Raw genomic sequence first — 25,613 nt, 5'->3', positions numbered from 1 at the left:
GTCTCCAATCAACCACCAAAAAATCCAAAAACCAAAAACCAAAAAGCCTGGAAGTGGAGCTATGGCTCAAAGTGGCAGAGCACTTATCTTGAGCAAAAAAGTGAGGGAAAGTGAAGAGGCCCTGAGTTCAAGCCCCAGGACGAGTACCAAATATAAATAAATAAATAACAAAAGTATAATTTAGTCAGGATAAAATAATTTAAATCTAATAAGCAAGAAGCAAGCATATGTGAAATATGTGTGTCTATATTTTTATAGACCAGGTACTTTTTCTTTAAATATTATTAAATAGTGCTTTAACATCACAGAATACAGATAGCTCTGAGTTAGTCCATTTTCTCTTACTATTATGAAATACCTGGCTTTTATTTTTATCATGAAAAGAGGCTTCTTTAGTCCACAGTTCTGCAGGTCCAAACAATTCTGCTAGCCTCTGCTTGGCTTTGGTGAGCAACTTATGGCACAATCATGACATGATGCATAGCATCCCAGCAGGAAAGCATGCACAAAGAAGAGCATCTTATGATGTGACAATTATGACATAATGGATAGCATCACAGTCAGAGGGCATGCACAGGAAGAGAACTTATGGTGAGACAGAAAGCCAGAAAAACTGTAGGAGACATGTTTGCTCTTTTATAACAACCAGTTACAATAACTAACCAGGATCTCACGGAACTGCTTAGTTCCTTTCAAGAACAGTGTTCACAATTATCCAATGAAACCTCAAAGAGCCCTTCCTCCTCTTAAAGGTCTCTCTGTCCACTTTGGAGACGAAATTTCCAACATGAACACGAGGGGTGACATACTTCAAGCCATATCCAAACCATAACAGCTTTTCCTTTTTGTTTTTGTTTTTGTTTTTTTTGTTTGTTTGTTGGTGTGGAAAGGAATTCTGATTATTGTTGGATTCAGAGACATATGTTGTTATTCCTAAAATAGAACAAGAATTTTATATTGTGTTTTGTTTACTTATTGACTTAGTCATGTTAGGGATTAAAGGACCTAGTACGTGCTAGGCAAGTGTGCTACATTGTCAAACATGCTCACATCCCAGTGTTTAGATTTTAGACAGAACTTTTGTTGGTTTGATAGATTTTTATAGATATGCCTATCTTGTTACCCAAGCAAAGGAAGGATTTTATGGGAGCTACCTCTAGTCATTATGTAAAAGATACAATTTTTTTTGGCTGTTTTTGTCTTCTCAGTGTTTGGTATATATCAGTAAGGAATCCTTATATAATACATTGAAATATATACAAATCAAAATTGAAAGGTTAATGGAAACAAATTATACACATGGCCAACTTTGTAAGTAAATAACCTCCTGCCTTTTCACTAAACAATACCATTTATTAGATTTATCAGAATATACACAACTTATTCGGTACAGAATATATGATCAACCACAGGCAAAACACATTCAACTTCTGACTTTCCTCCTGTTTAAGTCTCTACTTCCTCTCCCTCTTCTATTACTTCAGAGTGGTGTTCCTGAATTCAGAGCTCAGATTCTATGCTTCGCTTTAATGTACTTTTTATTCTTGATTATTTCAGCAGTCTCTTTCTGTTCTAGGAATCTTACAGTTTCTGCAGAAATTATGGTCTGCCAAACAAAATGATTCCTAACTAACCCTATTCATTGGCCAGTTTAATTACCCTCAGAAGTGGAATAGGCAATAAAATCAGCTTTTGTCTTGATTCACTTCACTATTGGGTTGCTGCCATTGAATTTGTATGTACATTACAAATGTATACAGGAACATTCTTGGTACTTGAACATTGAGATTGTCCATAGTTAGACTCTATTATCATTTCAGAAATAAAATGTTGCTCCATCATTGATTCAGGATACCAAAGCCATTTCCTTAATTACCTATGATGCACATATGGGACAAGGCCAAAGTAGATGTGCCATAATAAATATTCAGAAGATAAGTGCCAGATTTTACAGTAAGCAACTTCAAAGGCCTCCATAGAGTCATCATAGAAGTTGAAGAATGAATCTTAGCTGGAATGAAAGTATCACAAATTTGAACTTTTAAGGGAAAAATAGTTAAGTCTCTGATTTCAAATAGTTCTGGATATTCATACAATTTTAATATAATTGAGAGAATGTGGAAATGGATTTTGCTAAAGATAATGCCTTTTACATGCATGTTTAATTAATTTACCATGACAAAATTTAGAACTACTGAAGAAGATACTGAAATCCCAGAATGAAATCTTTAGAAAATGTGTATGTTAGACCTGCATAGATAACAAAATGGATGTCATGAATATATTTCTGTAGAAGCAAAATTTTGTAATGGGAATGATTCTTCTCCTTATTTTAAACTTTCTGTTTTATTGAAAAGGGATGTCATCATGTTTTATGAAAGCTATTAAGGTATTCTTTAACAGGAAGTAAAGATCCAGATAAGGGGTATTCTTTGAAGGCAAGGGTACAGAGAGATTTTCTTTTCAATAAGTAAGAACTGAGGTCATATTTAAACTCTTGGGAGGCAAATACAGCAGCATAAAGATTAATATTGAAAGAAAAGCATAAAGCATCATGGGCTAGAATTGGCACTTGGATTTTATAAATGGCAGGCATGTGAGAGGTGGTAAAACTAAGTAGCGTTAAATTTCCAAGGAGACTCTGCAGTCAAGTTCAGACACTATCATAACAGACTGGACCTAGTTAATCACTGGAAACATAGGGGGAGTGATTGTTTCTGGGCTTCTCTCCAGGCATGCTAGGGGGAAATCACAGAATATGGAGGTTATATGATAAATAAGGTTCTATAGCATTTAGGAACGCCAAGCCCTTATTGATTATTGTACTTAGCAGTGACTAGCCTTGGAACAGAACCAAACTAACTAGAACCAGTGGTTTTAGACTTATGCATTTCTCATGACACTGATAGAAATTGAGGGTGGAGCATCAGAGACTTGGATGCAAAGGTGAACAAATGTCTTAAGGATGTTTGCATCTTAAAATCCCATTATGAAGAAGGATAAAAAATGCATTTAGATGCAAAAACTCAGATACGTTTGCTTAAATGACTTACGGAAAGGGGGGAAATAGTTATGCATGTGTTATTCCTCTTCAACAGAATCAAAGACAGAGTGACTTTTTGGGGGAAGGGGAAATTTACCATATACTCATCACTTTGTGGTCATAACTGTTGAGCTCTATATTTCTAAAATTTAGAACAGGAAGAAGACAGAAAGTAAGGGGAAATATTTTGGCCATGCAATTGGCTAGCAATCTTATTTTCAACAAAAGCTCAAAATTTACATGGTTAAAATTAAGTTTAAATTTTCTTTCAAAATATATTTTTTCTCTACCATTCCCTACTTGAGTCCTTGGTATATTCATCATGAAGACGTCTCTCAATGGTTTTCAGATGGGGGAAAAACTCAACAAAATAAAAAAATGCCAGAGGAAAACAACTCTATAATTCTATAACAGTGATTGTTTATCATAGCTTTCATGGTTTATGAATTCTTTAAAAGTTGAGCAATAAAATAAAAGATCTTTTTATAGTATTACAAAAACTTGTTAGATTATAGCCACACCTTCAAGTAATATAACTTTAGCCTTAGTTCTTCCCAAGGTGTAAAAATTCACAGGAAATTTATTGGAGGCAATGCTTTAGAGTTTACCAAACTATCACTTGTAGAAAGGAAATCAAGATTTGTGATTTGTAATTAAGGAAGTACATATTTAATCCATGGTTTTTGAATGACATTGATCCTTGAATAAATTTCTGGTTATAATTTTTATAAAAATTGCATGCTGTGGTTTATAGTCAGAATATTATAAAGGTATATGATTTCTTCTTAAATAGACTTTCCAGGAATTTTCCTTAGTGCCATTTTTGCAGTGTCACAGGTACAAAAATAACCCCTTAATTAGATACTTCATAATGCATACATACCCACTTAAAGGTTTTTAAAGTCTTTTAATTTTTAAAATCTTAGCTTTCAGTTACCTTTAAGGTCCAATAACTGTTAGTAGAAACCCTTTTCTCATTTGAGAAAATTGACAAAGGAAATTGTCTAAAATATCTATAATCAAATTGGATGTTATTTATAACTTTGACTGCAATATCTTTGAAACGTGGACTTCATTCTCTGACATGTGAGAGTTCCTGGCGAATTTCACCCAACCTGCTTGTGAAAGATAAGCTTTGAAGGATGACAGTCTGTAGACATGTGACTTCCTTAGTATAGAACCTTGAAATGGTTGGCAGAACTTCCTCTTGCTGATCATATGCCATTGAAGACGGATTTAAAATACTCCAAATATCTCTCTACAACCATATGTTATGTAGTAAAAGATCAAGAATGAGAGAGAAAGAAAGAGAAGGAGGAAGAAGAGAGAAATAAAAAAAGGCTAAAAGAAAGAGAAATAAAAGAAAGGCTAAAAGAAAGAGAAACAGAAAGGCAGAAAGAGACGGAGACAGTGAGAGGGAGAGAAGAATGAATATGATTGCAAACACAAATACCACATGTTTAAATAACTGCGCTCATGGATTGAATAAATCAAATGATTTGTTTCGGAGATACACTAATTGAAAATTATACAAAGCACAACGAAACTCCCACACTCCACTATTTTTATTATTATAAATGTTAATTCAGGGAACAATGGTAATGAACTGGTTGAAATTACAAAGGGACAATTGGTATAAGGTACACTTAAATTTTGTGCAGTTTTTACTTACTTATTGGGTTGGTGTTGTTTGCCAAACATTTTTATAGTCTCGTATAAATAGTGACAAATGAGCCATAATATATCGGATTTAATTGAAGTATGACCTGTATTTAATTATGCAGCCCTAGGGGCAGAAGATTTGTAGATCATATGAATCAACAGAAATTACAGCTTTAGTTATTTCAGGGTAATTGTTATTGTGCATTCTTAGCTTCATTTATTGGCAACATTTCCTTAATTGCACAGGCACTTTTATTGTCAGTGTGTCTATAAACAAGGAAATTTACATATTCATCATTTGTAAACTCTCATTGTGAGAAACCCGACTATGTATGTATTGGTCAAACATGGTCATAAGAAATTTCTTCAACTTTATCACAAATAAAAATGTACATGATTTATAAATAACCAACTTTTTTACCTTTTGTTGCTTTTTTTCTAATGTCATTTATTCATTTTGTTGAACTATGCTGCCAAGGATTTTGCTAAGCAATGGATATCATGTAGCCGCAGAAAAACAAATAGTAATCATTGCATTCATACAGCTTACATCTTATTCAAGTGGAGAGCAACTAAATATGTATATTTTATCACATGAGATACTGACTTTGGAGAACATGAAAACAGAACTTGGACAAGAAATGCCAGTGAGGAGTGTATGATAGTGACATTTTGAATAGAGCACTCAGCATAATCATTTTAGATACAAAATTAACTAAGTAGAAAAGCCAAGGAGCAGAGGGAACATGTCTGGTGATTTGTTGGAAGACATTGCGAAACCATAGGTTTGCAGGGATATGTTTGGTCTGTATGAAAAAGAAAGATTGTAGTAAAGACTTTTATGTCTCCTTCACTTCATACAGAATGCAAAGGTTTGAAGCAAAAGACACAACCTGACTCACAGATTTAAAAATTGCAGAGAGGCCAGTAGCAGGAACAAACAGACTAATTATGAAGTCACAATTCATAAAGAGACCATGTTCCCTAGAGCCAGGACTGATTGTAGTAGGAGTGTTGTGAGAGTAAGATGCAGTCATAGCCTGTGTGTGTCTTGCAGAAAAAGCAGAAATTTGGACACACACACGCACACACAGAAAAGAAGAGAGAGAGATGAGTCATGGAATATTCCAAATTTCCTTCTGGACTAGAAGTGTGAATTTGTCATTAGTTAAGATAGTAAAGACTGTGAGAAGAAATAGTTTGGGTAGAGAAAAATCAGAAGTTTATACATAGAACTAATTTTATTGATGTGCTTATTGGTTATCCAAGAGAAGTGGTCAAATTTGTAACAGGATGTTGGAGTTGAAGTGCAGCAAAAGGTTTAATATACAAGTGTAGGTCATTAGCATTAAGGGAAAGATTTGAAGACACAAGGCTGGGTAATATTAACAAGGTTGTGAGTGTCTAGAGAAGGGATTTGGCCCACAAACTGAGCTCTGAGGAAATTGTGTTCAGGCCATATGGGGAACTGCAAAGGAGACTGAGAAAAAAATAGATAGGTAAGAGGAAGTATAGGAGAAAACTTCTGGAATGGGGAAAAGAAAATACTTCAAGAAAAGAGTGAGCAAGTATACCAGTAACACTGATAGGTCATATTGAGGAGGGAGATATATTGAAGATGGAAAATTAAATATCAGATACAGCTTTATAAAGAAGAACTGAAATTGGAGGCTGTGATAATCAGCAGCACAGTGAGAAGTTATCATAGCTATTGATGAGAAGTGGGTATTCCTAAGATGAATGTAATTGTGACTGGGCACTAGAGAATAATCTCATAAGGAAACAATATGTAGATGTAGACAAAATGGGAAAAAATTGTTAGAATGATTCTTTAAATAAGCAAAAGGAGATGCTTTTTGTATACACATGAAAAGAAGGAGCATAGAGGGAAGGTATGGACAATCTACCAGTTACCAGGGGCAAAACATTGACAATACACAGGGAGGGAGTTGGAAAGGTTGCTTCTGATTTCCCCCATATGTCCAGTGAAATGTGACACAAGATGCTAAATGGAGAATGGTACTTGTGTAAGAACAGCTGAGAATGTAAGGAGGGGAAAGGAAGATTTGAGTTGTTTAAAAATGGAGAAAAAGTGGGGCTGGGGATATAGCCTAGCGGCAAGAGTGCCTGCCTCGGATACACGAGGCCCTAGGTTCGATTCCCCAGCACCACATATACAGAAAACGGCCAGAAGCGGCGCTGTGGCTCAAGTGGCAGAGTGCTAGCCTTGAGCGGGAAGAAGCCAGGGACAGTGCTCAGGCCCTGAGTCCAAGGCCCAGGACTGGCAAAAAAAAAAAATGGAGAAAAAGTAAAGACAGGATTGCCAGGATACCAAGTCAAGAGCCTTTCCTCATGACCCCTCAAATACCCGCATGTACACTGGAGCAGGTCGACAGTAACACTAACCAGTTTTAGCCTAGAGAATATTATGAAGTAGGAGGAAGTCAGAGGATGATTTCCTCCCTAAAATTTGTAGGAGAGGAAATAAGATCGTAAAATTTGAAGAAATGGTAGATCTACAGTGTAATGGGGCCTGTACAATCAAAATAAAGTCATATGCTTCAGGACCAGGATACATTCTGAGAAATACATCTTTCAGGTAATTTCCTCCTTGAGCAATCATAATAAGGCATTCTTACACACACTATGATGGTCCCAGCATCACTAGGTGATAGATCATCTTAGGGGACTACGATTGAATATTTGATGTCTCACTGATTGATATGTCCATGATATTTCATGACTGTGTGGTTAGAGTTGAGATATGAAAGGCAGTGAACTGGAATACAGAGTCATTGGGCAGTGGGCCATTTGAAATTATAAGCAGAAAATAATCCCTATTAGTAGTGATGGTTCTTGGTGAGAGAGATGATGGCAAGAGTTTTCATCCAACTTCTCCTTTAAGATCATCAACCAGAAGAATCATAAAACTGAGAAGATGCAAAGAATATTGAAGTGATTAAAATTATAGTAAATGAAGTGCCAAAAAAGTCCAGAAATTGAGAAACATCACATCAAAATCTGTAGATGACTATCATGAGATGGTCCTGTAGGTGGTGCCATTTAATGTCAAGAAAATCAAAGCTCCTATGTAAGAGAATGAGAACAACAAACTTCTGTAGGCTGCAGTAGTAGCAGGAAGGACATCAAATCTTACTCAAGTCCAAATCACCCCATGCCCGCTCCCCCCCACAACCAGGCAGAGGGAGCTTCAGAGGAGGTAGTTCTGGACTACAGCTTCCAATTAAAGATAACATAAATTGTGCTAAACCCATGTGTAATTGTAACAGCATGCTTTCCATTTCAAAATTAGGGCAAAGTCTGGGAATGTGGCTTAGTGGTACAGTGCTTGTGTAGCATGCAAGAAACCCTGGATTCAACTCCTCAATACCACATAAACAGAAAGAGCCAAAAGTGGCACTGTGGCTCAAGTGGTAGAGTGCTAGCCTTGAGCAAAAGAAGCTTAGGGACAGTGCCAGGGCCTGAATTCAAGCCCGCGGACTGACAAAAAAATAGGGCAAATTCGTTCTCTAGAAACATGCACAATTTGTTTTGGAGGCTTGTCAGCCACAGTGATGCAATTAAAGTACAGACATGGACTTTGTGATTTAATTCTGTGTGTGAGCATGTGTATTTTAATAAATATTCCCTTTTTAGAGTGAATGTTTATAGTCTAAGAAGTATACAAACTTTTCCAGAAACATTTGCATTTCACTCCTGATCATTCTTTAAATCTGACAGATGAGATGTTACCATGTCAGGAAGCATCAAATAATGAGCAAGAACTATGCCACCCACATGTGGATCTCTGCAAGTTTGAGTCTACAGATCGACAAATGAGGTGTAAGTACTCAATGGAGATGCTGCCTTGTTGGTGGGGTAACAGTTTATACAATTCAGAAATCAGTTGTAGGTCATAGGTGTAAATTGCATACAATATTTCTTCTCTAAAACTCCAATGTGCTGCCAAAATCAATAAATAAAATAAAATTCCAATGTGAATTATTACTAATTCACAATTATTTAATTTTAATGAAATAATTTACTGTTACACTTACTAAATACATTACTCAGATTTTATATTATACATAAGGTCAAATATGAAATTGTAAAACCTTGAAATAAGCAGTAAAAGTAAACTTCAAAAAATCTCTTTCTCTTTTCCATAGAAGTTCTCATTCAGAGAATGCAAAAATGGAACAACTGAAAGAGTTTTACAGAACAGAGATGATGTATTGTAAAGCTTGCTGGGTCAAAATTTTCAGATAGTGTGGTGTGTGAACTGCTTAATTGGTTATAGCATGTAACCCTGCTTAAACAGCCACTCTGATAAACTTGAATAGTCCACCGAGGTCTTTTGCTCCTTTCTGTAGTGTGTGAGGTCTGTGGATTTGATGTGGACACATGTGACTGGGCTTCGGAGGATTTCTCTGGGAAAGCTTCCTGGATTCGCACAAAAGCAAATGAGGTCCCTGAAGTAGCATTTGCACCACAAGTGGATCAAAGCGGCAATGAGGAAGGTAGCAAGTACAAATGAATATTTTTCAATGAAATTTGTCCTCATCCATCCTCCTCCAGTGTGTCCTGCTCTTTGTCATTATTCCTACTCGTCCTTCTTTAGTGATTTTGGGGGTCATTGCTTAGTCCCCTGAGACTTTTAACTGTGCAAAAACAATTGTTGAGGGGCTCATACTTCACAGTTATCCTTGGAGGCTTACACATCTTGTTAGTTCTCTTGAGTCTAGGATGTTGAGTATTTTTATAAGCAAATTTTCTTAACCCAGTTCTCTTGTTTCAAGTGTTTGACTTTGTACATCCATCTTGGGCCCCGCCCTGACCCCCCCATAAATTTTATTGTATTTTATTTTTTAAATTTTTATTGTCAAACATCTGATGTACAGAGAGGATACAGTTTCATGTGTTAGGCATTGGATACATTTCTTCACTGTTTGTTACCTCCTCCCTCATTCCCCCCTCCCCCTTCTCCCTTTCCCCTTACCTCCATGAGTTGTTCAGTTCATTTACACTAAACAGTTTTGCAAGTATTGCTTTTGCAGTCGTTTGTCTTCTTACCCTGTGCCTTTCGATTTTGGTATTCCCTTTCAGACCCGAAAGATGGTGAACTATGCCTGGGCAGGGCGAAGCCAGAGGAAACTCTGGTGGAGGTCCGTAGCGGTCCTGACGTCTCCCATAAATTTTAAATTGATCAAAAAACATACCATATTTGATCCTAAATCATAAGTGTTCTTTGATGTCAGTTTTATTCATCATCTGCACATCACTGAAATTTGTTAAATTGTTTCATTTTCCCTCTCTTTTCTTAAAAATGTATTTTATTTGGTTTATCATTAATACATCTTTGAGTTAGAAGCATTGCATCAGAAGTATTAATTTACTCTGCTATTTTGATCAAAGCTTAACACATTGCTAGTAGAGTTTCAAATTTATTTTATAATTCTAGCAGTTGCAGAAATATTTATCGACTTGCAAAGAAACTGTGTTTTTACTTTATTTTTTTCTTTTGGTGCCAGTAGTAGGGCTTGAACTGAGGGCCTTGGGCACTGTCCTTGAGCTTTTTTTGCTCAAGTCTAGAACTCTACCACTTCAGCCATAGCTTCACTTCTGCTTTTTGGTGATTATTTGGAGATAAGAGTCCCATAAACTTTTCAAGATCTGGCTTTGAATCATGATCTTCAGAGCTCAGCCTCCTGAGTAGTTAGGATTACAGGTGTAAACCTCCAGCACCCAACTTATACTTCATTTTTAATATATAAATCATAGAAACTTCTTTGTATCTCTGAATTTAAGAATTAATTTTAAATATCAGATGGGAAAATAGATTGAGAATATTTTCATGTACTACAAAATCCACAGGTGTAGTTTAATATGGATATCAAAACCTATTTTATGTGATTTGCTAAGAAAGATGGCATATTAAATTATATTCTGTGTAACTATAAAGTTTTTTATATACAAAGATAAAAATCCTTAGCAACAGGGAAAAGAATTCTTGGAATAAAAAATAGTTAACTAAAGAAAGTTGCATAATGACACTTAAAAGAAAATGATAATAATTTGATGTTATAAACATTTTTGTATCATAGACTACTTTAAAGAATATCACCTTTCCATAGTGAGAATGCCATTCAATTTTGGTATGAGGAACTTGGAAAGATTTAGTACATTTTAGAAATCACATATGAAATAAGAACCATTATTTTTCATTGATGAAATCATATTTATTTTTTATATATTTTATTTTCTTTATGTAGATGTACAAAAAATTGCCATCCAACAGAGCACTTTATAAATACAATGTATCTTGGTTAATGTCACCTCTTTCATCATTCTCCATCATCCTTTCCAATCTCATGCCTTCCCTCAATTTTCTTAATTTTGTAGAATATACATTGAATTTTATGACTCCATTCTCTTCCCTTTCGTTTCTTCAGTCATCATCTCTAAATACCCTGTCTCTTTAAATATAATGCTTGTGTGTTAGGCATAGTTTTGAAAATCTTCAGATATAAAATAGATGTGTTTAGGTAGAAACCAGCTAATTGACTTTCTAAAGTGCTTTTTTTTTTTTTTCAGGTTTCTATTTATGGATGGGGGCCAAGAGTGCTTTAAACAGTCAGGCTTATCTACACAGCTCTGTGTGTCACTGCTTCGCCAAGAAGTGCCATCTCCAATTCCATTACTCCATGGAAAACAGTGTTCTGCGAGTAGGTTTGCATACTAATAAGGTAAGAAGAAGCTAGCATTAATTTCAAATGTATTGACTAAGTGAAACTTGTATTGCTAGAGACTTGTGTTGCTGTGTTTTGCTTGTGTGTAGGTTTAATTCTTTAACTTTTTCTCTTTTAAAAATCATTCAAAAGTCATTTTAGGATACACGAAAGATAATGTGCATAGTTACTCAGAAAGCTGAGATCTGAGGATTGTGGTTCAAAAGCCAGGCCAGTCAGAAAAATCCCCATGAGACTTTTATCTCCAGTTAATTACTCAAAAACCAGAAGTGGTGCTGTGGCTTAAAGTGCTAGCCTTAATCAAAAGAGCTCAGAGACAGTGCCCAGGCCCGGAGTTCAAGCCCCATGAATGACCAAAACAAACAAACAAAAAACAAAAAACAAAAACAAAAGAAACCCGCTAATGTGATAATTTGCAAAATATTGATCTGTAAAATTGCTAAAATTGATGAAGGCATACTTTCAGTTTGATGGAAATGAGTTCTGAGGTTCTATATTGAAACTGATCTGATCTGTTTGGGCTTTATATATTTATGCTATTGAAAGTATATATATGAAAGCACACACACACACACACACACACACACACACACACACACACACACACATACACACAAACGATGGGAGCAAAGAATTTGTTTTGGTTCCAGCCCATACATTTTAAGGACTGGTATTTGCTAATTAAACACAGACAAATGAATCACTTGAATTTTTTAGGAATGTCATATTAGGTAGAGCAAATTAGTGGTGGCTATGCTACTTAATAAATCAATTTACAAATAGGAAGTAAAATCTGCCTGTCTAACTTAACTTTAGCTATGAGAGATTATAAGTAGGAATATACATGAAGCAGTGTGAGAACTTCTGTTATAAAGAATATATTCAAAGATGGAAGTCAGGCATTTTAGAAACGAGAAACATTTGGCAATGATTACAGGCATTCTTGATGTTAGAAGAAAGAAGACAAATCTGAGTGAGTGTCCTTGGCTTAGGATGGTTTGAATAAATCTAGTTGAAACTTCAACAGAGAAGTAGTTAGATGCATTTTCCAAAAAAACTTTGTCATGTATACTCAACTGGGTGCAACTATCAACATTTGAATAGAATTTTTCTCTGTGCTCTGTTCTTCAAATTAAGAATACTTATTGCAAATATAGTTGAAAATTTAGGACCCATTCTGTCTTTATCTCTCTTTTTATTTTTATAGCATTTTGAATCATGCTGGTTTTCTTTATTTTGCTTCTTTTCAGAGTAGTACTCTAAGTGCTCTAAGACATCAAGTTGAATGAGTACAGCTGTAGCCTTAGTGTGATACATTCTCCTTTGTTTTTAGCATAGATAAAGTGTCTAGCATTCTGTACCTACAATATAGTGCCTACAATAATAGGTCTCCATGGTTACATCTATTTGATATATTTATTTCTATTTGGTTACCATCTATGGGAAGGGAAGGCAACATCTCTCTACCCCTTTTGTATTATGGGGGCAGTTTTATAAAATGAACACTTCCAACTCCATAAACCAGAAGTTTAACTTCTATCAGATGTGTTGTACCTTTTATGTATCAATAATATTTGAGGTATTATCACCTGTGCTATGTAAGCCAAACCCAGTGAAAACCCATCTAATCTATGATCTTTTTTAATTGCTGCTTTTGTTTTATGGCAAAAGCATAATGCAAAAAGTAGTAGAATAATCTCATAAAGTTTAAATAATATTTGATGTACTTTAAGCATATACAATCTTGTGGTGGTTCATTTTACATGGAAAATAATTAGTGTTCATGTACATGTCAAGTAAGTCATAAGTTATGTAGAAATTTGTATTGTATTTTCTAATGAGGAATAGTGAAATATGCTCCCTTCCCAAATATTAATGATACATTTTAATAGCTATAGTGTATATGATAGAATTGTAAATTACTAAAAATGAGCCGTCTTATTCCAAAGCTGTTGGCATTAGAGCCATACAAAAAAACTAGACAAGCAGCTTATTCTCAGGTGCCACATCCCAGGGAAATCTAAAATTTACATAAATGTTCACTCTAATTTAAATAAAAGAGTAAGATTATTTCATGTTTATATAGAGCAATACCATACACATAGTTATGGGGTATAATATAGAATTTTACTGAGCATTTTGTCTCATGATGCATAATGAGAAGTTTGCCTAGTTTGCAACCTAAAACACTGTATGCTACAGAAAAGGAAAAAGGGCTTTGATAGATGAACAGAAGAGTCAAGCTATTGCAATATAAAATCCTGACAACAATTATGTGGAACTTGGAATGAATACTCCCATAAGAAAAATATAACCATAGTTGAAAATGATCAATGCACATACATACATGTAGGAAAATATTAATTCCCATTAATATGAAAAATGAGTATTGATAACATTAAGTAAAAATTAAGCACGTTTATTATGGAGATATTTATTTTTTCTTCAGAAATGTTATCCACCCTACTTATTCTTAATTATCAGTACTTTAGGTTTCATTTATTAATGGCACACAGATAGGGAAATCATTTATAAAATGTAATTAAGGGATCAATGTAAATTTGAGTAAAATTTGGAGTATGAACAATGTTTATCTCTTCAAATCAAAGGATGAAGCAACATTTTGGACATACAATACATCAACTCACAGAAAATGGGTAAAAGCTGATGTGTTAATACCAGAAGAATTGAAGACATTTCAGGTATAAGGAAGATAAACAAATTTTCATCTCAAGTTTAAATTTTAGTTTTGCAGTATTGAGTTTATCATCCATTGCTAAATTTAAATTATCATTGAAATTAGGAAGGTAGACTTGCATGTTGGGAAGATAAATGATATACTTGCTTTCATTACACTTGGCCCCTAGCAGGCCAAATGTCCCATAAATAGAGGAGTCAGATTGTGTCTACTTTGACACAAACTTGCTAATTCTTGTGGGCTACTTCCTGACCATGCCCAACCCATTTTGCACACAGGGAAGCACAATGTACAAAGCATAACACAGTAAATGGATATTGGAAATCAGTGGAGTTTGTACAAGTAGGTTGAGTGAACTAATTTATATTTTCACTACACATGGATAGCTGGAGGTATACTAAGACACAGCTGAAAAATATATATGCTCTGAGAAAGCTCAGCTAATTCTGTCTTTTAATAAATTAACTTGAGATTTGAATAAAGTGAATATAGATTTATCTATGCTTCAGTGGGGGTAAAGTTAATGAGACTAATTGTATGTGTAGCTAACAAAAGTAAATTACATTCAATTTCTATGGTGCCATCACATTTATGTATTTTTCCAGGTGCTAAAGGAAGAACCTCCAAAGTACTAATGTATAATTATGTAGACTTTTAGAATACCATTGTGGAATTTTTGAATCATAAGCATTTTTGTAAAAATCTTAAAGTTGAAGTTTACAGACTATCTTGTTGAATTAACATTCTGACATTAAATTTAAAAATTGCATAACCTGATATTTATCTGCATAATCTCTAAAGGATGTATTTAGTAAGTTTATTTTTTCCATGAATCTAAAATTCCTCTTTTGTACTCAAGGTTAAAACAACATAAAATGCAAAGAGAATAAAGTACACAGTTATTACAGGTTTCTATGTGCATGTGAAATGTAATTAGCTTTTTAATAATGGTACACTTTTGAGATTTATGTTTAAGCTCATCAATCGTTGAAACTTCAAGTTATATTATTTCTACACATCTGAACTTTTGCGGCTATGAAAATGCCCAGCTATTGGTCCAAAAATTTATATTCATGTATTAGAAAAATAAAAGTATATGGCATATAGCAGCACATAAAATTTTGTTATGATTGTACATGATATGGCTTCAATATTATCTTCTGAACTAATTTTCAAAATATATTTGCAAACTGAAACCTGATCTTAATTCTTAAAAAACATATATATTTTATATTTTGAAAAATTTTAAGCTGTATGACTTTATTCCTAGTATCCTGCCAGAATGTTATCATGTATTTCAATTCAATTCAGTTGAAGTTTATGTATTAATGAAATTTTCTTTATCTGTGCCATGTTATATGATAGACACGGCCATATTTCTATGTACATTTGATATGGAGCTAACATGATTAAGAAACTGAATTTTAGTCTTATTTTAATTCAAGTTGAAGTAATTGTCTGTAGCTAGTAGCCAACTAAATTGTACAGCAGTAAATTGGTTACTTGATAATCATTTATTTATGTTCCTGTACTTTTACTCTTTACTAATGATTAATCTTGGTAGAACCTCAAGGAATACTAATATTTTGACATTTTCATTTGATTGGCAACGTAAGATTGTTTTACTTGCTTAAAGTTGTATATCTCTAGTTAAAGCTAGCAATTTAATAAGATTTATTTTCTTTAATTGGGACTTACTATCAAGAAATTGTTGCTTAATGCAAGTTTGACTTTTAAATATATTTTTAAAAATTTTTATTTTTATATTATCCCTTTCCATCATCTGATATTCCCCTTCATGCATCCAATTTCTAATTTTAGAAACTGAAAAGGAAAGTCACACTTATGACTCCTATTGTATAAGTAATAACAATATTTTCCCTTTCCCTTGAGAATGAAAGAAAAGGAGCTGTTCAAAGTACAGTTTGTGGTCAAGGTGGTTTAGGCAGTTAAATGGGATGCTGAATTTTATCTGGTCAGGCGTGACTTCTCAGAGTCCTTAGTGAAGCAAGTGAGTTGTTAATGATTAAGAATATACGTTGCATTTATTGAATAGAAACTTTATCAATTGTATTTGGCTGCTTTATAACTTTATAAATAGTTATATATAAATAATGATAAATAGTTATATATTTTATAACTACTTATATAATATATAATTATATATATTATAACTACTTGTATAATATATATAACTATTCATATCTATTTGATATTAACTATATAGTTATATTATGCATAACTATATGGTTATATAAATATATAGTTATAGTTATGCATAGTTATAAATAGTTATATATTTTATAAATATAACTAGTTATAATTATTTAATCTCATTATCCTTCATTAGTTTTTTGAAAAGAGATAAAGTTTATAAATTGATCATGTCTTTTCTGAAGATTGTTTTTGAAGGTGTTATTTTGAGCCCGAGCAGTTTTATTGGGCTTGATCAAATATGGGTCTATGCTTGTGGACACAACAACTCCAGACACAATTGCTTTGTGGATGAATTTTCTTGTGCCAGTGGCCAATGCATTGCCCAAGAACCACCCTGTGACCCTCAGCAGGACTGCTATGATGGAGATGATGACGACATAGTAACTTTTTGTAAGTGGACTAATGATCATGTTCCTGTTGTAATTTATGAATTGCGTTCAGACAATCTTTCTTTATACCAAAGTAAAATAACCTGAGAAATAAGATGGATGTTCTTTCTTGCTTTGAAACTATTATCACTATGCTCTTGAGGGTCTTTCTATTAATTTCAAGTTTTGGTGCTTGCTGCTAAAGTTACAAAAAACAATCTCAAATTGTTCAACGAATGAATCATGATTAGTGCTGTACATATACTTTGGTTAAAGAAGAAAAGTAATGTAAACATATACAAGGGTTATTTGTATATATATAAAAACACATACAAGGTCATATACATATATACACAAACCTGTTAATGAAAGGATAGTATATGCAGGGGAAGATTTTAGTGGTATGAGTCCTTTGAACAACTAAATTACAGTTTAACAAAATGAATCCTAGGAACCTGTAATATATGTTGTGTGAGGAGGGGGAGCAAGGTGGGCAGACAAATGAAAGGATAGGCAAATGCAATCATAATATCTAATGTACATACGTGAAAATGGAACCAGGTAACTTGATGGGATGCATGCAATTGGGAGAGAAGGGGAGAATGATCAAAGGTGTGGCACTGACCAAGGTGCAAGGTTTGCACTCGCAAACTAATATGATGAATTGAAACCCCTTTGTACTCTCATTTAAAGATAAAAAACACCTGAAATACCTCATTTAGAAAGGAATAAAATAGATGAGAAAAAATTTCTTATTAGCTCAGCCTGTAGGGAGACTTTTATAGATTGTTGATAATAAGTTAATTTTTTCCTTACCAATTATTATGGAATTTGAGGAGTGAAAGTAAAGAGGGAGAAGTTGACATTGCCTTGATGGCTGCCAAGATGACTGTAGAAATCACTTCAGCCATCATTGCAGTCAGAAGGACAAAAAACATCTTTTTTGAGGGCCTTTTATGCAGTCTCTAGTAGGAGGGATACAGAGATTCCATTATTATTCAACCCTAGTCATATTTCAAACCAAGTGGAATTTAACTTACACCTTGCAGTATGGTTTTCATGTAAGTGTAGCTTAGCAATCAAGACTCTAATATCCTTTTGACAGCCATGATTTCCAACTAAATGAATCTATTTTCCTATATCACATATAAGAAGCTTTTAAAAAAATTAAAATTGCTGACATTTAGTTTTCTGCAGTGTTTTAGTGAGATATTTTGTTGAGCGGGGGAAAATATTGCAATAACATAAATGTCACTATTTAATGAAAAGATCTTTGTACAACAGTTCTTCTCAATAAGTGAGTGAAGATTTTATTAAGAAAAATGAAAAAGGACTGAAAGGGAGAAATATGAAAACAAGGAAATTATTCCCTGCCTCACCATAAACATCAACTCAGCTAGTTCCCCAACCACCTTTAAGCCAAATAATGAACTAACCGATGAGATCTCACAGGAGTGGTTAGATGGCTCTTCTCTTTCCTTCAAAAAAAATGCTTAAAGAAAAAAAAATTTATTTTCTCTAATTTATGTCAGATTAATTTCTAGGTCGTATTCAAAATTTTCACTGACAATTTTGTTAATTTCTTTTGGGGAAATTCATCTTTCTAACAGGTTCAATCATTTTTTTATTTCAATAACTGAAAGAAAATACATATTTCTTTTCAAGTGTATGTGTGGAAATTTAGTTTCTTTTGTCCTGTCTCTTCCTTTTCCTGTAGTAGGTGGTTCTTTGTACTGCTTGTCTCTTAATAGCTTTTCACATGCAAGTTCGGCTTGAAGAAGTACAGGTTATTTTTGTGTTTTAATTTGGACATTTTTTTTCATTTTATTCTTTTATTGAAGTTTTATTGATTGTTTACCTGCCATTTTTCAAACACAGTAGTTCAGTACTATTCTGCTATTTACTTTGGGTCCATACTGGGATAGATGCCTGTGCTTATTAACAAATAGTGCTATTTACTAATCTTGGAAGTTTTCAAAAATAATAGAATCTCACCTTTTTGGGCTTACATGTTTTGATCAACTTGATACAGCAGGTATGAGTTAAGAAAGTGATAATAGTTACAGACAGCACATACAGATATCTGTCCACACATATACACATACACATAGGTATGTGAACTCATATTTTAATGCCAAATAAATATTTCATGTAATTATTTATGTAAATTTCTTTTACTCTAGTAAAACTGAGTAGAATGATATAGGTTCCATTATATTTTACACTAAAATAGTTATGCATATCTTTGTTAAATCATATAGATACATATGTATATATATATTCTTACAAAAGGAGAGAGCTTTCTTTAAAATTAAAAATCATTTAAGTGTGTATGAACGTTTTATACACTTTATAATTTTTGTTTTATAATTTTGAACTTTCAATACAAAAGTATTTCATAAAGAAAATGCCCAAGTTCATGAAACACAAGCAAAATATGTTGATTCTCTGTTCCTTCAGCTTGTGCATGAAGTTTGAAGAGCTCCAGGATCTTACTAAGTCCTGGAGACTTGCAAAGATTAACGTGTGAAGAATGGCAGTCTACTTTGCCCAAAAGACACCCTTCCACAGCTATTCTTTCATCACTACATTATTATTCCTTCCACACACTGATTTAGTGAGTACAACGTTCTGAGCCTTTGTCCCAGGGGCCCAAGAGGCTGGTGGAGTTTGCTGGTGTTTTGTTGCTGTCTTGACCTCTGTGGACTGCATCAACTGGAACTGTTTAAAGAGAACTGTGCTCTAATCTCCCCTCCAAATCCAAAGGCTTCATTACCACAATGTCCCAAGTGGCTCATCTGCACCCTAAACTCTGAGAGAGATTTTTACAAGACAGGGTTTGAAAATGTAGACAGCTGAAGTAGGAAATAGATGCCATATAAAAAAAAATGACACACATGCACAAAAGCTAAGAGGCAAACTAGTCAGGAACTGCTTAGGATAGAAGTCAAAACACTCATTCCTTCATTATTCCCTACAATTAAACTATCAAGCAATTATTTTTTTAAGATTCATTGGCGCAATCTTGTATAAAATAGGGTTATTAATCTGCATTGCCATATTATTCACAAGAGCCAAGTATCTGTAAATAGCTTAAGTTTTGGCCAATGGATGAATGTATTTAAGATCTGAGATATCCATGGTCCACACTTCAAATCCTACCTACTCCAGATCCTGAGATCTGAAGATGTAACCCTATAGTTCAAGACTCAAGAGACTCTCATGATCAATATGTGGCTCAATGGCAGAGTACTAACTCTATTCAATATGTATACACACATATATACACATATATACATATATATCATATCATATGAAAATGTATACACATATATGTAAATTTTATCTAATGATAAGCACCATGAGCAGCGACTGTATAAACTCTGAGCACATTGTGTTAAGTGAAATGAGCCAGCCAGCCAGATGCTGGTGGCTCACGCCTGTAATCTTAGCTACTCAGGAGGCTGAGATCTGAGGATCAAGGTTCAAAACCAGCCTGGACAAGAAAGTCTGTGAGCCTCATCTCCAATTAGCCACTAGAAATACATATGTGGTGCTGTGGATCACGTGGTAGAGTACTAGCCTTGAGCTGAAGAGCTCAGGGACAGCATCCAGGCCCGGAGCTCAAGCCCCATGACAAAGAAAAATGGGGAAAAAAAGACAAGAAATCTATCCAACGCCTAATGTATGAACCTGTAACCTCTCTGTACATCAGTTTGACAATAAAAATTAAAAAAAAAGAAATGAGCCAACCACAGATAGACAAATATTGTGTGAATGTATGTATATATCATAGTCATTAACAAATCTTATGGTGACAAATTTTAATTTTTCATTTTTCTAGGAACAATGGTTGTTAGTGTTCCATAGAAAAATAATGATGGACATTTTAACTGATGAATGCCTATGAGAAAGAGATAATTTGAATTTATATGCTCAAGCCAAATTTCAACATTTATACAACTCAAAGTTAATTTATCTCAAATACTTGTTTCCCTCTTGGCAGTTGTGAAATGTGTCCATGGGTGTGACAATGCCTGGGTAGTATGACACTCACACTTCACTCTTTCTATGCCTCACTTCTGCTTGTTTGGGAATGAGGGTGTTTACTTCAAATAGCCACCTGCTGTCATGAAGATTGTTGTTTGTGTGGACTTGTTCCTTTTGTGCAGCAATATATAAGTTACTACCCTGATTTCTCCTAGAGCTAGTTCTTTCTTGATGTATGTGTGAATGTAACTATTTTCCAACTTTTTAGTTATCTACCAGGAGAAGAAAATGTTCAGAATATCTAATTTACTTGCAACAATATTGAGTTTATTACTCAGTGAGGGAAAGAGGAAGAGAAAGAGGTATTAATCATGTTAGGAGACCAGGTACAAATTGGAAAATCCTGGGCCTAGCCAGATACAGAGCCATCCAGACCCTGGATGATTGTTATTTTGAGAAAATGCACCTCTGTCAGTTGGGTGGGGGGCACTGGGAGAAAGTGAAGGGTTCCTCAGCCAAGTTCACAGCCAAGAATTTGGAATTTTAACCACATTATGGAGATATCAGGTATATATTTTGAGTCTTGATTATTTCTGCATAAAACTAGCCAATTTAGAAGAACTGTATGGTGGTCTAAAAGGTAGCAAGATTCAAAGATCAAGACACTAAACAAAAGTCCCAATGATTTATAAATACTGGGACAGTGTCAAAAAGCAGACGAGACTCTTCTTGGAAGATTAACTTTTCATCATTAGCTCTGACCTTTATCAACATGTGTACAGCCAGAGCAGGGAAAATTTTAAAAAAAAAAAAAAAACAGAAGCAGTAGATTTCCAGTTGGTCAGATATTGACCTGCATTTGCTTTCTGTAATGGTATAGCATTAAATACTGTGTAGCACAATTTTTTATTATGTACTGCAGTCAATGTAATTGTTTGTATTTCATCGGAAAACCATTTAGAGGAGACAATTACATTTGCTTATAAGCAGAAAAATAAATCTTTTTGTCATATACCCATTATATTTCTTTAAACAAACATGGCTTTGTGACTTAAATGTTGAATTTACATGGAGGGTAAATTTAAGTGGCATTTACATTTGCATATTGCACTTTAGGGTTTTAAGAGTTGATACTCCAGTGGAGGAATATCTGATCATGAAACTAAGTATTTGTGTTACAGAGACTTGGATATCCTGGATTATTAAGATGTAATGAGAAATTTCAACTTTCTGGCCCATGGAGCCTATTATTTCAAGTTGAAAACAATCGTTGGAAATAAGCACCTGGTAATGGGATGCTTAATTATGACCTAGAATTCTTGGTTTAGGGAGGCTGTACATTAAAAGCTTTGGGACAGTATCCTAAATTTAAAAATCTAGATGTCCTATTTGCTGAAATCTTCTATAGAAAAGTTAGTTGATTAATTTTCTCAGTTATGCTTTTCTGCTTTAGGAATAATTGTCCTTATCAAACAGGGTACGTATGAGATTTAAGGAATACACACACACATACACACTCCTTATAAGTACTTGGAAAACTCAGTGATGAATGCCTATTGGTAATAGCAATGGGAATATGTAAAAAAATCTGGTGTCTCCTGATATATTGTGGTGTTACTTTTCCTTTTTCCCCCATTGTTATGAAAATAATTCTTCATTAAAATTTTTTCTTTGGAAGTGAGTTTTTAAAATAATTATATTAACATTACTCCAGATTAGTACCTCTGATTGGTTAAGATTATGATCTTATTTTAGGAAAATTAAATTTAAACAATGAAAATTAATTTCTCCAAAGCATAAGTTAAGTTGTTGGAACTTTCATTTTATTCCCCATTGCTTTAAGCATGCTTTTATTTCTCAGTAATTTGATATCAAACTGGGAGAGATGTTTATGAAACTTACTAAAACCCTGATTTCTCCTAGAGCTAGTTCTTTCTTGATGTATGTCTTAATGTAACTATTTTCCAACTTTTTAGTTATCTACCAGGAGAAGAAAATGTTCAGAATATCTAATTTACTTGCAATTGAACAGTGGTGAGACATTTAATTTGGAAACGCTGTTAAAAATGGACTAATGAGCATTAGGATGCTGACCCCAACTTCTTCAGTGTTTCAGGACTCATTTTACTTCCTCCATTTAAGTGGATTTTTTAAACTACCATTGCAGAAGGCTTGTACTTGGCAGGTGAATTAGTAACAACATGTAAAGCTATGGAGTTTACCCTAGGCATTATTAGGTGGAATGGGGATGAGACATGAGGATGAAATGTGACAGACTTATCTGTAGTCCTGTGTGGAAGTCATGCTGTACCCCGAACACAGGAAGTGCATGATGTTGAAAAAAAGCTATTCTGGTCATCAGACACACTCACTATAAAGCAGAATGGATACACTGACCTCTGGAGTTGACTTTAAGAATCAGTGTTCCACTTCCCACCCTCAAATTCATTTCTTTTTTGTTTTCTTGGCTGTGTCTGACAGCAAATTATCTCAACTGTGACTTTGAGGCTGGGGTCTGCGGCTGGAAACCATTTCTCAAAGAAGATTCACACTGGGAGCTGGTGACAGAACTGAGCAATGGAGAGCACCATTTCCCAAAAGCTGATCACACAACAACCACAGATCGTGGTGGGATTTTTTTTAATGGTTTTCTTTCATGTTGCAGAGTAATGATAGTGTCTATTTCCACTTCTAACTCTTCTATGTAAATACAACTCTTAAGCCTTCCTGGATAAACTTAATAATGTTTAATTGAATATCCTTAAAGAAACATTATTTTAATAAACACTTCTGCCGTTGCATTATTTTTTAGAGGTGGACTTGGAGGCACAGAGAAGAAGAAAACTTTTTTGATAAATCGTACAGTAGGTTGCCTTTTTCGGGGGGGGAGCAATCCAATTTTTTGGTGAAACAGCAAGAACAATAGTTTAATCTTCTTCTGGGAACAGAAAACAGAGATTTAGCAGAGTCTATAAAGTAAATCTGTAAAAAGATGTTGAAAACATCTTTCTAACAAACAAGTGTACTTCTCCCTCATATATATTTTGAATGACTGGTACAAGTTTTACATATCCTCTTAAAATTGAGGAACTGTAACTACACAGGCAATTCCAGAAATGTGCCATGCAATTACAAGAGCAGAGACTTTGTTCTTGATTCCTTGTTTTGTTTGCTTTACATGACATTGGATGCTATTACTCACATATTTAACTTTCATATTAAAGCTGTAATTACACAACTGTTCTTCACCTCCTCTTATAAACATTATTTTATTTGAGAAGCTTGACAACAATAAACATTAGCCATATTTTAGTTATAATAGTTGTAAATTAGAGTTATGGGATTATGGGTAAGTCCCAGAGTATAATATTTTTTCTTTTTCTAATTGTTTATTTATTTTTTTAGGGTCACAAAAACATTTTTTTAAAATTTTTATTATCAAACTGATGTGAAGAGAGGTTATAGTTTCATACGTTAGGCATTGAATACATTTCTTGTACTGTTTGTTACCTCCTCCCTCATTCTCCCCTCCCGCCTCCCCCTTTCCCTTCCCCCCCATGAGTTTGTTCAGTTCATTTACACCAAACAGGTTTGCAAGTATTGCTTTTATAGTTGTTTATCTTTTTATACCCTGTGTCTCTCGATTTTGGTATTCTTTTTCAATATCCTAGCTCTAATACCAGTATATAAGGTGTCCAATATACTCAGATAAGATCCAGAGGTACTGTATGTAGAACCACAGGAAGGGGATACAAGAAGATCATCAATAATAGAAGCTATAGTTACACATACCACGTTGAAAGTAGTTAAAACAGTGATATAACAATTATTTCCAGAAAATGGAGTTCATTTCACTTAGCATCATCTTATGTGTTCGTAAGGGTATAGTTATTGGGCTCTTGTGATCCTCTGCTGTGACTTGCCTAAATCTGTGCTAATTATTCCCTATGAGGGACACCATAGAGTCCATGTTTCTTTGGGTCTGGCTCACTTCACTTAGTATAATTTTTTCCAAGTCCTTCCATTTCCTTACAAATGGGGCAATGTCGTTCTTTCTGACAGAGGCACAATATTCCATTGTGTATATGCCCCACATTTTGCTGATCCATTCGTCTACTGTGGGGCATCTGGGTTGGTTCCAGATTCTCGCTATGAGAAATTGACTGCGATGAACATTGTTGTGCTGGTGGCTTTAGTGTGATTTTGTTTGTGGTCTTTTGGATAGCTACCCAAAAGTGGGGCTGCTGGGTCATAGAGGAGCTCTATGTTTAGCCTTCTAAGGAATCTCCATTCCCCTTGCCAGAGTGGCTGAACGAATTTGCATTCCCACCAACAATGAAGTAGGGTTCCCTTTTGGCCACATCCCCTCCAACAATTGTTATTGTTAGTTTTTTTGAGGGTTTATTTTATATCCTGCAACTTTGCCAAAGTTATGGATCAGCTCTAGTAGCTTGGGAGTAGAGTTTACGGGATTCTTTAGGTATAGAATCATGTCATCTGCGAAGAGAGAAAGTTTAACTTCATCTTTTCCTATTTGGATCCCCTTCGTATTTTCTTCTTGCCTGATTACTCTGGCTAGGAATTCTAGTACTATGTTGAAAAGAAGGGGGGAGAGTAGATATCCCTGTCTTGCTCCTGATTTAAAAGGGAATGGCTTTAGTTTTTCACCATTTAGAGTTATACTTGAGGTTGGTTTGTCATAAATTGCCTTGATTATATTCAGGAATGTTCCCTGGAATCCCAGTTTTTCCAGGGCTTTTAGCATAAATGGGTGCTGGATTTTATCGAATGCTTTTTCTGCATCTAGTGATATAACCATGTGGTTCTTTACCTTGCTCCGGTTGATGTGGTGGATTACATTAATTGACTTGCGTATATTGGACCAA

The 25,613-nt window shown here is 34.3% G+C and overlaps 1 protein-coding gene across 1 annotated transcript in view; it reads left to right on the top strand.

The window, feature by feature from the left end:
• Malrd1 (MAM and LDL receptor class A domain containing 1) overlaps positions 1-25,613 on the top strand; it is a 475,502-nt gene that overhangs the window by 57,365 nt on the left and 392,524 nt on the right. Inside the window, exons 6-11 of the mRNA XM_048367779.1 lie at positions 8,447-8,548; positions 9,079-9,225; positions 11,300-11,451; positions 14,064-14,156; positions 16,552-16,759; positions 23,209-23,355. Coding sequence (XP_048223736.1) covers positions 8,447-8,548; positions 9,079-9,225; positions 11,300-11,451; positions 14,064-14,156; positions 16,552-16,759; positions 23,209-23,355 — 849 coding nt within the window. The remainder of the gene's footprint in view (positions 1-8,446; positions 8,549-9,078; positions 9,226-11,299; positions 11,452-14,063; positions 14,157-16,551; positions 16,760-23,208; positions 23,356-25,613) is intronic.

Source organism: Perognathus longimembris, chromosome 18 (assembly GCF_023159225.1).
Source record: "Perognathus longimembris pacificus isolate PPM17 chromosome 18, ASM2315922v1, whole genome shotgun sequence".
In the NCBI taxonomy this organism is placed as follows: Eukaryota; Metazoa; Chordata; class Mammalia; order Rodentia; family Heteromyidae; genus Perognathus; species Perognathus longimembris.
Note: the sequence above shows the minus strand (reverse complement) of the source record. Positions and strands in the feature narration are given on the sequence as shown.